This window comes from Brienomyrus brachyistius, chromosome 24 (assembly GCF_023856365.1).
Source record: "Brienomyrus brachyistius isolate T26 chromosome 24, BBRACH_0.4, whole genome shotgun sequence".
Taxonomy (NCBI): Eukaryota; Metazoa; Chordata; class Actinopteri; order Osteoglossiformes; family Mormyridae; genus Brienomyrus; species Brienomyrus brachyistius.
This window is the reverse complement of record NC_064556.1, coordinates 418,757-432,431: the sequence shown is the minus strand read 5'-3', so window position 1 is coordinate 432,431 and position 13,675 is coordinate 418,757. Positions and strand designations below refer to the sequence as shown.

The 13,675-nt window shown below is 56.4% G+C and overlaps 1 protein-coding gene across 2 annotated transcripts in view; it reads left to right on the top strand.

Moving 5' to 3' along the window:
* Nucleotides 1-13,675, top strand: part of dacha (dachshund a) — a 136,299-nt gene that overhangs the window by 95,511 nt on the left and 27,113 nt on the right. The window contains exons 4-7 of one of the 2 annotated variants that reach the window (XM_048995167.1): nt 7,403-7,555; nt 8,770-8,942; nt 10,576-10,711; nt 10,837-10,911. In XM_048995167.1, the coding sequence (XP_048851124.1) occupies nt 7,403-7,555; nt 8,770-8,942; nt 10,576-10,711; nt 10,837-10,911 (537 nt within the window). The remainder of the gene's footprint in view (nt 1-7,402; nt 7,556-8,769; nt 8,943-10,575; nt 10,712-10,836; nt 10,912-13,675) is intronic. The other variant, XM_048995168.1, reaches the window with a different exon arrangement.

The following is a 13,675-nucleotide window of genomic DNA, read 5'->3' as shown; positions in this document are numbered from 1 at the left end:
GTCCTCCGCCCCCGGCATCCACACGTACTCCGCCCCCTGGATCCACACGTCCTCCGCCCCCTGGATCCACACGTCCTCCGCCCCCTGGATCCACACGTCCTCCGCCCCCTGCATCCACACGTCCTCCGCCCCCTGAATTCACACGTCCTCCGCCCCCTGGATCCACACGTCCTCCGCCCCCTGAATTCACACGTCCTCCGCCCCCTGGATCCACACGTCCTCCGCCCCCTGCATCCACACGTCCTCCGCCCCCTGGATCCACACGTCCTCCGCCCCCTGGATCCACACGTCCTCCGCCCCCTGCATCCACGCGTCCTCCGCCCCCTGGATCCACGCGTCCTCCGCCCCCTGCATCCACGCGTCCTCCGCCCCCTGGATCCACGCGTCCTCCGACCCCTGCATCCACGTGTCCTCCGCCCCCTGGATCCACACGTCCTCCGCCCCCTGGATCCACACGTCCTCCGCCCCCTGGATCCACACGTCCTCCGCCCCCTGGATCCACACGTCCTCCGCCCCCTGCATCCATGCGTCCTCCGCCCCCTGGATCCACACGTCCTCCGACCCCTGCATCCATACGTCCTCCGCCCCCTGGATCCACGCGTCCTCCGCCCCCTGGATCCACGCGTCCTCCGTCCCCTGCATCCACACGTCCTCCGTCCCCTGCATCCACACGTCCTCCGCCCCCTGGATCCACACGTCCTCCGCCCCCTGCATCCACACGTCCTCCGCCCCCTGGATCCACACATCCTCCGCCCCCTGAATTCACACGTCCTCCGCCCCCTGGATCCACACGTCCTCCGCCCCCTGCATCCACACGTCCTCCGCCCCCTGGATCCACACGTCCTCCGCCCCCTGGATCCACACGTCCTCCGCCCCCTGCATCCACGCGTCCTCCGCCCCCTGGATCCACGCGTCCTCCGCCCCCTGCATCCACGCGTCCTCCGCCCCCTGGATCCACGCGTCCTCCGACCCCTGCATCCACGTGTCCTCCGCCCCCTGGATCCACACGTCCTCCGCCCCCTGGATCCACACGTCCTCCGCCCCCTGGATCCACACGTCCTCCGTCCCCTGCATCCACACGTCCTCCGCCCCCTGGATCCACACGTCCTCCGTCCCCTGCATCCACACGTCCTCCGTCCCCTGCATCCACACGTCCTCCGCTCCCTGGATCCACACGTCCTCCTTGTGTGGCTTGACGAGAGTGGCCCCCCAGGCATTGGCCGGCTCTGACGCTCTATAGCCACCCCCAACCCGGGCTGAATGGGGTCTTTAGCCCCCACCCCCCGGACTGAGTGACGTGCTAATCCCCTGTCAGACCGGCCAGCCCGGGTGTCTTCACAGTAAAAGCTGACAGCCGGCCTCTGAGCGGAGCATGTCGATTTCGGCTCGGCGTAAAGATAATTCCCCCATCCCCTCTGACCGACTGCCCCAGCTGCCATTTCTAGGTTTCCTCCCCCCCATCCTCACTGCCCTTCTCCTCATCTCCCCTGTCACTGTCCTACCTCACTGTATCTGCTTAAAATCCCCCCCCCCACTCTGTCTCTTCTACCTGCATCAGTGCAATCAGTCCGGAACCTGCATGACTGAACCGAACTGAACCAGAATGCACTCGTTTTTTTCTTTTCTTACTGGGTCATTAACACGGTTACTAATAATAAATTTATAAAACTAAATGCATCTTTTCTCATCACACTTGTCAGATTCTGTCACGTTGTAAGTTACATTGCTTTCAGTTTACCTTCTGACATACTTTATAGCATTCTTACAATGTTCCCCAAAAAAATTAAGAATAAAATATGCAAATAAACAAGTACTGCTGTGAAATGGGGTCAGAGAGGGCTGATAGCAGGTAAGATTAAGAGGACAGGCAGACACGCAGAGTGCGTCCCACTCCCCTGGAAAGGGTCTTTTACAGAAACATGTGATTCCCAGAAGCAGAAATCGGCCTCCTCCTGCTCCCTTTTTTCTTCCTGTATTAATGGCTCCTCATTTTGATGAATGAGGTAAAAGGATTTTAAGGCCTCCCGCTGTGCTTGTTTATCCATTTGTTTATGTAGAACTGTCTAGAAAGGATCCACGCTGCATGTCCAGAGGTGCGATGGCTGGTTAATTGGGCAGGCAATCAAAAATCCCACAATCCCCCACTCTGCTCCCAGCACCCGATTGGCTAATTCTGAGTGTAGCATTTGCAGACCCCAGTGCCGGCGGCGATTTCGGCCGTGCTTACCGTCACGTGCCATACCACTCACCACGAGGTTTGTCCCAATCTGGGCCCGCTTCTGAGGAGCTGGTACCTCCATAAAGAGATTAATTCTCACTCTGTCAGGGCCATTCCTACCTCCAACTTTCGTCTGTTTACTCGCAGCAATTAACACTTCATTAAGAGATCTCTTTAATCATTTTCTGCTTCCGTTCAGGCACCTCTGCGGATTCCTCTGTGAGTTGTACGCCTATTGTTCTGGGAGGAAATTAATGACTGACCATTTATAGTTTTTATTACTTTTTATTATTGCATAAAACTTCATTAAACCAAGGTTGTTTACATAAATATGTCTGATTTACGCCCCGCCCCCCTCCCCTCAGAAAGGCATGCCAGTTAGCGTCATTGCAAAAGCAAAACCATCCCAAAGCTCACTAAGGATTAGACTGAAATCTGGAGGTAAACGCTGGTTTCTATTCTGGTGAGGGGGTTTACACCCTCATACCGAGCCTAATTAACATTAGCCCCGCCCCTTCATGCGGGTTTCAGCCAATGGTGGATAACTTGCTTACGTACAGTACGGACTGGGACCGGCCCGATTCCCGCGGCCTGTTCACGGAAGCATCCAGATGTCTTGTCGCCAAGGAGACCCGGCCTGATAAATAGCGGCTGTGCGGGAGCTGCAGAGAGCAGCCCCTCAGAGGGACGGGGGACATCTGCGCCTCACGGAAGGGGGGGACGTCTGGCACGGTGCAGGGGGACGGGGCCCCCATGCACGACTAAGGGACACCGGCACTCCCGGGCCGGACCCCCTCCATCACACCCTAACCGTCAGCGGGGGAGGGGCTGCCCCGGAACAGATGTCAGTATAAGGGGGGGTGTGGCCCGGAAACAAACCCCCCCCCACCGGGAGGGCCAGCGGGGCATTAGACGGCAGGCTGCGTGCACCCAGGAATCCTGGAAAGGTACTGTGGGGGGGGGGGGGTGCCGTTAAATAAAAAAGCGGAGGAGTAAATAAAGGCAAAAAGTAGTGAGGGGCGGCGGCCAGGGCTCCACAGCAGACGCACATTTGTCATTAGCGCGAATTTGCATGTAGCTTGTTGAGCGCGGGGGTTGGGGGGGGGCGGGGGGGGGGCCGGGGGCCCGGCCAGGAGCACAGCTGTACTGCCTGCCGCACTGATTGCCTCTCCTTCCTCAACCTCATTTATCTTCATTTCTTCCCAATTACACCAAATTAGCAATAGTCTCAGTTGCATTACCAACTTAATCCGCGCTTTTTGCAGGCGGCATTATGGGGCGGCAGATGATTCCTTGGCGGGAGTCAGGGTAAACAGCCATGAAAATGCCACCCTGGCAGATGGCGAGGCCCACAAGAAATATGACAAACACAGCGCCAGCACGCCGCCCGCCGCCCGCGCCCGCCTCAAGCTGTCAGCCCCCCCGCATGTGTGTGTGTGCGTGCGTGTGTCACGCCAGTGTGCCTGTGTGTGTATGAGCGTGCAGTGTCTGGTGTCATGAGTGTCTCAGTGTGTGTGTGTGAGCATAAGTCTGCTTTCTCATGTTAGTAGCAGGTACACTTTAAGGGGGGGGGGGCATTCTCTGCATGTTGCTGGTTTTATTCAGACCGTGATTTCGGCTATAACAGGCGACGACTGTCCCGGAAAGTATGGGTCTCCCTGACCCCCGGAAAGCTCTTCCACTGCCCTCAGCAGCGCCTCCTGTGGCTGTGCTGGGTAACTGCGGCTAACTGATGGAAACGGATCACAATGGGAAGAAAGTTAAAAAAATAATCAGCATGTAGTTCAGGATAGAAACATCAGCACAGGCCTTGTGAACATCTCTCATGGGGCCCCACTATCCGGGGCTGTCCTGTAAACACGCTGCGCTGATTATTTACGAGTAGCTCCCACGTGCTAATGCACCAGTGATCATGCTTTAAACGCTCCCGAATTAACACGCAAAACAGTGCCTGCTGGTCTCTGTACCCATCTGTGTGTTTTCTTATAAAGTTTCTCTTCACTAAATAGCATGATGGGCATATGTGGGGTTAAACGAATGGAGTGTAAGCAAACCCAGAACTGGCCACGCCCCTGCACCCCTCGGCCTGGGTGCTGCGGCACCCCTCTGCCCCTTCCCCCCCCCGCCCCTTCCACCCCCCTGCCCCTGCCCGAGATGCCCCCTCAGCCGCTGACCGCTGGCAGCCCTGCGGGGAAATGCTGAAATATGCCGCCTCAGCGTGCTGCTTCCTCTATGGTACCATCCATACCTATTTGTCAACTTCGCCGTATCGACAGATACATCCTGACCTTCTGCCTCTGACGTTCCCGTGGATACGAGATGGCGAGAGCTGGACTGTTTGGAGACGCCTCACACCGCCCCCCCCGTCCCCCGCCCCAGCATGGCCTACCAAGGCCGGCTGATTGCTGGCAGAGAGGCATACTGCGGTCCAAGTGGGGCCATCCTGGACGGGTGACCCGTTTACCCAAGCTGTACGAATAACCCGTCAGCCTGTTTGGGCTGACCCGGCCTGTAGGAGAAGCTCGGCCCTCTTACATGCCATTAACTGTATCGGAGTGTGTTGGGTTAGGGTTAGGGTTGGGGTTGGGGTTAGGCTACCAGTACGTATCATCTTGTGTCACCTGGAAAAGCAGGTGGGCTTCGCTTGATGAATACCACAGAATATCCGCTGCCCTGGAACACTCGGGCCTTTTCCATCTTCTTCATCATCCTCCTCTTCCTCTCATTCTCTCTTCAGTAGGAACAACAGTAGCATTTCCCCCACCTGCCCATGACACGCTTACCTGAGTTCTATTAGCCAGAGGAATAATATCACATGAAAATTCATCTTTGGGGCTCAGTGAAAGACTCCCAGCGCAGCGTGTTGGAAACACCAGCGTGACTCGTGCTGCGATGCCCCGGTTAATACGGCGAACTGTCAGCGGCCCGTAAAACAGCACTGAAAGGGAGGCGGGGATGTGGGGGCGTGGGAGCACGCGGGGGCTGTGGGGGGTGGCTGGAGCCCACAGCGTAATTACAGTCAGGTTTTAAAGAAGCCAGTTAACCAGCTCTGTCAGCGTGCGGTTAGGGGAGACCGGTGATGGACACATTTTCAAAGCATGACTGACGGACGGACAGGGCAGGGAATCAGCGCGTTAATGGCACGGCACTCTCTCCCCGCGCTGCCGGCGGAGCCGGCTAATTACGCTGGCAGCGAGCGGCGCTGGAGCTCTTGGAAGGAGCCCAAATGGACCATCAGCACCAGCGCTCATAGTTTTTAACACTGCACTCCTCCTGATTTACTGCCGCGGCACGCACAGGGGCTGGGCCGGACCGCCACTAAACCATCCGGCCAGGGAGGTCAAACTGCGGAGTTATTGGGATGTCGCTGTATCAAAAGCAGGAAAAGCTGCTCCGGGTCTCTCACAGCTGCAAGCGACTCATCCCCAGCCCGTGCGCGGCTTTACCCTCGTCTCGCCTTCTTACCCACCGCTTCTCTGCCACTTGCTGGTTTGTTCTTTCTGCGTCCCACACTGGACGTCATGATTGTCCCAACATGGAGGTTCGTGCATCTCTTGCCGGGCCGTATTCACCCGCATGTGGCCGTGATGGCAGACGCTGAGGATGCAACACTGAGGCCGAGTAGCTGGGATGCCGGTGTCAGGTGGTCCGCCCCCCCATCTGCCGCCCACTGGTTAGAACCGCAGCCCATCGGCACCCCCTGCTGAACCATCACCCCAATGAATGATAGTGGTTGGCATTTCCAGCTCAGGAGGAAGCAGCCGCTGAACATTCAGAAAAGAACAAACTTGTATTATGAAACTGTATTAAAGATACAGAGGTTTGTGACGGGTGGGGACAGAAACACAGCTCATCTGTAATGGGATTGGACAAAAGCACAGAAGATCTGTGACCAGATTGGACAGCAACACAAATGATCTGTAATGTGATTGGGCAAAAGCACAGAAGATCTGTGACCAGATTGGACAGCAACACAAATGATCTGTAATGTGATTGGGCAAAAGCACAGAAGATCTGTGACCAGATTGGACAGCAACACAGATGATCTGTCACGGGATTGGACAAAAACAAGAAGATCTGCGATGAAAGTGGACAAAAACAGATTTTTTAAATAGACTAAAATACATAATGCTCCAAAATGAGTTGTATATGAATTTAGACTAATGTACAGAAAACTTGAATTGTACCTTTTTGCAGCCGTTTCAGTGCGGTCATGCACAACACTTGAGTTTTTGCCACAGATGGGTCACAGTATTTTACAGCTTTTTAGGTTTAGCTGAGCTGTTTGCTTAAAGCTTACGTTGACTCTCCATTTCAAGCAGACAGGCTATGCTGGAGTTTGGAGGTTTAGCTCCTGGCAGCCATCTTGGAATGCTATCCCAGTATTCCTTTGGCACGGGGGCACCGTAGACCACGAATAGCCATGCGGTGCATTTGTAACGTGTTGCGGCGGATAGCCAGGGCCGCTATCACAGTGCTTCCCTAGTCATTTCGGTTTATTTTTCACGCATCTCTTGTGTTTCCATGCCCATCCATATTTCACCCATGGTGGAGCTGGGCGTTTCTCCCAGAATGCATTGCTGCCATGCAACATTCCATCTCCACTCCTGCCAACGAACCTCTGCAGGGCTCCTTGACCCCAAGCCACCCACTACCCCTAACTCTGCTTCATTTACCCTTGACTTAGGCCTCCTTTCAAGCCACCAGCTACCCCCATAGCTACACCCCCTATGCCCAGAGGCCACACCCAGGCCCCTCCCCCATACCCTGGACCCCAGCGTTGGACTCAGGTGTTCCATTCACCCATTAGTTTAGCTGTTTTTTCCCTCTCATTGAAATTGCTCCCTGATGAAAAGCTGGGGATCCTACAGAGGAAGAATTTAATTCGCATTATTATTAAACGAATCACTCACAGCAATCTGTTGCAAAAACACCATCTGTTATTTCACTCAAAGGACCTGGGTTGCTTATTAAGCAGAATTATACGATGATTTTGATTCCTCTCTGTGCTCCTTAACTCTCCTGCTGGCCCCTCTCCGCATTTCATTTTATCCATTTATTTATGTATGAGAAGCTCGACCCCGATCTCACAGATTAACCCTTTAGCCACCCGCGGGGGGCGCTATGGTGCCATGCCTTCTGGACCCCCCAGACTTCCCACCCCATGTCTCCCTGTGTCCCCAGGTGGCAGCGAATCCTCCTGGGATAAAGAGAAGCTGCAGTCTCCCCCCAGCAGCGCCCCCCAGCACGGCCTGGGTCACAGCGGCCTGTCAGTCCAGCACGGCCTCTCTGGCTCGCACCTTAGCTCCCTGCAGCAGAACCACCTGCTGGCCAGCCGTGAGTCCAGGGAACCCCCCCATCAGACCCCCCCCCCACACACACACACCCCAGCGCTCTCTCATTGTCTTTACTGTTATTTGCCATTATTTACTCTTATTGACAATTTCCCTCATGCCTGACGGCACAGGTTCAAGAGGAGGCTCACTGCCGGCCGTGTCTGTCAGTAGTTATATGTCATCCATCCATCCATCCATCCATCCATCCATCCATCATGCATCCACCCATTCATCCATCTCTTCCTCCAACCATACATCCATCTCTTCCTCCATCCATTCATGGCCCCATAAAATTTGCCAGAGGATGAGATATGCGCCCTGTGGCCTCTGTACCTGTCTCACCCCGTGGCCTCTGCGCCTGTCTCACCCTGTGGCCTCTGCGCCTGTCTCACCCCATGGCCTCTCTGCCTGTCTCACCCTGTGGCCACTCCCCCTGTCTCACCCTGTGGCCTCTGCACCTGTCTCATCCTATGGCCTCTGCACCTGTCTCACTCTGTGGCCTCTCTGCCTGTCTCATCCTATGGCCTCTCTGCCTGTCTCATCCTGTGGCCTCTGCACCTGTCTCACCCCATGGCCTCTGCACCTGTCTCACCCTGTGGCCTCTGCACCTGTCTCACCCTGTGGCCTCTGTGCCTGTCTCACCCTGTGGCCTCTGCGCCTGTATCACCCTGTGGCCTCTGCGCCTGTCTCGTCCTGTGGCCTCTGCGCCTGTCTCATCCTATGGCCTCTGCGCCTGTCTCACCATGTGGCCTCTGCACCTGTCTCACCCTGTGGCCTCTGCGCCTGTCTCATCCTATGGCCTCTATACCTGTCTCACCCTGTGGCCTATGTGCCTGTCTCACCCCATGGCCTCTCTGCCTGTCTCATCCTATGGCCTCTCCCCCTGTCTCACCCTGTGGCCTCTGCACCTGTCTCACCCTGTGGCCTCTCTGCCTGTCTCATCCTATGGCCTCTCCCCCTGTCTCACCCTATGGCCTCTATACCTGTCTCACCCTGCGGCCTATGTGCCTGTCTCACCCCATGGCCTCTCTGCCTGTCTCATCCTATGGCCTCTCCCCCTGTCTCACCCTATGGCCTCTGCACCTGTCTCACCCCATAGCCTCTGCACCTGTCTCACCCCATGGCCTCTGTGCCTGTCTCACCCTTACCCCCCTGTTCCCGCTGTTAGCAGCTTGGTCAATCGACGAGCTGAAATGCCAGCTGGTCTCTCCACAGGACTGGACCTCCCGTTCATGATGATGCCACACCCCCTCCTTCCTGTCAGTCTGCCTCCTGCATCGGTTGCCATGGCGATGAACCAGATGAACCACCTGAACACGATTGCGAACATGGCCGCCGCTGCTCAGATGCATAGCCCCCTGTCCCGAGCCGGGGGCTCCGTCATCAAGGTAGGCTCTGTCTCCCAGGTGCTGGTCGCCGTGGCAGCGGGGTTGGGGGGGGGGGGGGTGGCACATCGCTCTCCTGCGGCATCATCACTGCAAGCACCGAGGGTGACAGCAGGCACATTTGGGCGTGTGTAATTCTCAGAGCCGAGCGACTTCCCCAGCAGGAAGGGCTCATTACCATGCGGGATTCTGCAGCGTGCAGAGCTGGGTTCCCGTCCGCGTCTTTATCTGGGCTGGAGGCCTCAGGGGGCGGGGCCAGGGCCACCGTCAGGCTGTGGGGGTGCCGTCAGGTTGTGATGTACACCCGACCTCTCCGGCTGATGCTTCTTGGCTTCCCTGAACCTGTCCAAGTACAGAATAATGAGTGAAGCTTTGCTGCAGCGTAGATTGAAACAGGCTGGGAGGGGGAGGAGTTTACTAGGAGGAGGGGGGGCTCACAGGGGGGCTGTTAAGCTCCGCCCAGCGTGACGCAGATCAGCTGCTGCCACCATCCCGCACGCTCGCTGCCCGGTAATCCTCCCCGACCCACGCCAGGCTGACAAATGCCTGGGTATTTTTAGAGGGCACTCTCTCACACGAGTGGAGGGGTTATTTTTAGCAAGAGCGTTGGGCCACGCCGCGCGGATCTGCTCTATTTAAATGGGCCCGGCTAATCTGCCCCCCCATCCCAGCTCTGTTTACCTTCACCCTGCAAAGACACCATGGTATAAGCGGCCGCAATAGCTCCCTGTTCTGGAATGTTCTGTGTCCTGTCCGGTATGTTTTGTAACCTTGCGATACTGACCGAGAGTATTTCGCACTCCATTGCCATCGCACCCCTACATTGCTGTGATGCTCCTTTGTTGCCATGATGTCCCTCTGTCACCATGACGCCCCTGCATCGCCATGACGCCCCTGCATCGTCGTGATGCTCCTCTGTAGCCATGATGCCCCTGCATCACCATGACGCCCCTGCATCGTCGTGATGCCCCTTTGTCGCCATGATGCTCCTGCATCGTTGTGATGCCCCTCTGTAGCCATGACGCCCCTGCATCGTCGTGATGCCCCTTTGTCGCCATGACGCTCCTGCATCGTTGTGATGCCCCTCTGTCGCCATGACGCCCCTGCATCACCATGATGCCTCTGCATTGCTGTGACGCCCCTCCATCGTCGTGATGCCCCTCTGTCACTATGATGCCCCTCTGTCACCACGACATCCCAGCGTTGCCGTGATGCTCCTCTGTCACCATGACGCCCCTGCATCGCCATAACGCCCCTGCATCGCCATGACGCCCCTGCATCGCCATGACGCCCATGCGTCGCCATGATGTCCCTGCGTCCGCTGGCCCTATGGCCAGTGATCAGAGTAACAGCGCCTCTTGCCACGTTTCACTCAGCCACAGCTGCTATGCTCAGAAATATTTCAGCATGGTTATTTTTACCCCCTTTCTGAAATCAAATGTAGAGGGCCACTGGGTTCGGGCCGGGCCACGGTCTGGTGCTGCCGGGCTGTTTAATGAGCGCTTGGGGAGTTGCACACCTGGCCAGACAGAGCTTGGACAGGGAGCCGCTTGCCTGGGGTAATGGCAGATAAAGTGCGCATCTCTCTTTACGTCTCACATTTCTTACTGCACCCTCCACCCCGCCCCTGTTGCAGGAGTGTGTCCAGGACAGCCCCTCTCCAGCCCCCTCCCTGGAGGACCCACCTCGCCTTGGCTCCCAGCCTTCCTCACACCCCAGCAGCAGCGCCTCCAGCTCCCCTGCACCCCACCAGCAAACCCCAGACCGGCTGGGTAAGCCACCATCCCTCTCCTCCATGCCCAAGCACCCCCCCTCCCTGCATCCCTCTGCATTCCAAACATGGGGGGGGGATCACTCATCCTCAGTCTCAAATCCCCTGTGTGTGTGTGTCCCCCAGTGCTGAACCCCCCCGACGGGGAACTTGGAGACCGAGAGGGAGGGCTGCACATGAAGAAGATCCTCAAAGAGAAAGGTGTGTGTCTGTGTCTGTGTCTGTGTGTCTGTGTGTCTGTATCTGTGTCTGTGTCTGTGTCTGTGTGTCTGTGTCTGTGTGTCTGTATCTGTGTCTGTGTGTATCTGTCTGTGTGTCTGTGCTTCTGTATCTGTGTCTGTATCTGTGTCTGTGTGTCTGTATCTGTGTCTGTATCTGTGTCTGTGTGTCTGTGTCTGTGTGTCTGTATCTGTGTCTGTATCTGTGTCTGTGTCTGTGTGTCTGTATCTGTGTCTGTGTCTGTGTGTGTCTGTGTCTGTGTGTCTGTATCTGTGTCTGTGTCTGTGTGTCCGTCTGTATGTCTGTGTCTGTGTGTGTATCTGCGTGTGTGTGTGTCTGTGTATCTGTAAATCTGTATGTGTGTCTGTGTATCTGCGTGTGTGTGTGTGTCTGTGTATCTGTAAATCTGTATGTGTGTCTGTGTATCTGCTTGTGTGTGTGTGTGGTGACTGGTATCTCACACACTGGCGATCCTCTGGTTGGCTTTCTGTTAGCATTTCTGTTACCACATTGGCAGCATGGCTATGTGGCCGTCCGTCCCACAGTAAGGAAGCATCGCGAGGAATGTCTGGGCCGCTGGGGCTCTCCCAGCACACCGGCGATAAAGGTTAAGTGAAGAGAATATAAAGTATGGCAGAATAGAGGGGGCAGCAAACTGGAACACACAGCGAGGCAGCAGAGGGCAAAATAAGAGTCAGGTTTCGCGCCGCACTCTCAAAGTTACATTGAGCGTTCCACGGGGGACTCTTATTTGGGTTAGAGGGAGTGTCACGCTCTACAGGAGATAAAGGCGGGAGAGAGAGGGGTTAAGTTGCTGCTTAGACTGTGCTTTTGGGGCTGCTGTGTGCGGGCCTGTACTGGGACACCCCTGCCCCCTCACTCCTGGCCCAGGGCCCGTCTCACGGGCCAGACATTAATCTGAATCAGGGTGTTTACTAGCGGCTCTTGACTCAACGCTCTTTTTTATGCAACAAGTTGCCATTATTAAGGAGAGAGAGGCAGTAACCCACAGACATCCATCACTGTCGGGGGGAATTAGGCTGTAGAGTGGCTCTGTTGGGGGATGTGGGGGCAGATAACTCCTTCTCCTGCAGGGACCAAGAGGAGAAGTGGGAGGAGAGGTGGGAGAGGAGGTGGGAGGATAACTGGGAGGAGAGATGGGAGGAGAACCGGAAGGAGAGCTAGGAGGAGAGTCAATAGAAGAGGCGGGTGGCAATCCATGAGGAAAGCCAGGAGAAGAGAGGGGAGGAGGGTTGGGAAGAAAACCAAGGGAAGAGGCAGGATGAGAGGTGGGAGGAGAGCTAGGAGGAGAACCAGGAGGAGAGGTGGGAGGATAACCGGGAGGAGAGCCAGGATGAGAACTGGGACGAGAGATGGGAGGAGAACCAGAAGGTGAGCTAGGAGGACAGCTGAGAGGAGAGGCGGAAGGCAAAGGCATGAGGAAAGCCAGGAGGAGTGATGGGAGTAGGGCTGGGAGGAAAACTAAGGGGAGAGGCGAGACAAGAGGTGGGAGGAGAGTTAGGAGGTGAACCAGGAAGAGAGGTGGGAGGAGAACTGGGAGGAGAGCTAGGAGGACAGCTGAGAGGAGAGGCAGAAGGCAAAGGCATGAGGAAAGCCAGGAGGAGTGATGGGAGTAGGGCTGGGAGGAAAACTAAGGGGAGAGGCGAGACAAGAGGTGGGAGGAGAGTTAGGAGGTGAACCAGGAAGAGAGGTGGGAGGAGAACCAGGAGGAGAGCTAGGAGGAGAACCAGGAAGAGAGGTGGGAGGAGAACTAGGAGGTGAACCAGGAAGAGAGGTAGGAGGATAACCGGGAGGAGAGCTAGGAGGAGAACCAGGAAGAGAGGTGGGAGGAGAACCGGGAGGAGAGCTAGGAGGTGAACCAGGAAGAGAGGTAGGAGGATAACCGGGAGGAGAGCTAGGAGGAGAACCAGGAAGAGAGGTGGGAGGAGAACCAGGAGGAGAGCTAGGAGGAGAACCAGGAAGAGAGGTGGGAGCAGCCTGCTGACAAACGATGCCGCATTTTCTGCACGCTCCTCTGTTCCGCTGGTTTTCTGCTGTGTTTGCTGAGCGACATTCACAGGCACCCAATCTCACCGGCACCCAGGCGACGCGGCCTTCAGGGGGAGCTACTGAGTCTAATCGATAGGATGTTTCCCCACAAAAATCCAAAATGGCTCATTATGGAAATTTACACCCCTAATTCGTCTCATTAGGCCGCCTCCTCATCGACTCTCCGTCAGCGTCACGGACGGTCCATCTTAATTAATGACTTAATTAGTGACTAAATTGAACATCTATGAAGTGCTTATTTATGAGTCTCACGCCGAGGCGGGGGGGGGACCTCAGCTGCAGAGCAGTCCTCTTCTGCGACGACCCCCCCCCCAGCGGTCCCCCTGGCCCCCCCCCCCCCTAACCCCCCCCCCCCACCTGTCGTACTCACAGGCAGTTGGGCCCAGCCTACGTTCATGGAGTGAGTGCTTCTCCTTTCTGAGGTGGGGGGCTCAGTGCAGGCACTGCAGGATCCCGGCACGCCCAGAACACCCAGAGGTGCTTTTATGTGCATTCCTGTGTGCACCTGGCCTGCGGCCGTGTTTTATTAATGCGAGGGGGGAGACGATATGTGGCGGGACTCCGGCTGCTCCTCCTCCCCCACCCCGTTTCTGTTGTTCCGGTTAAGGGGAGGAAGCGGGGCAGTAAGGATGGCTGTGGATGTAGGTCACTGACAGAGGAGCTCCAGGAAGCAGGA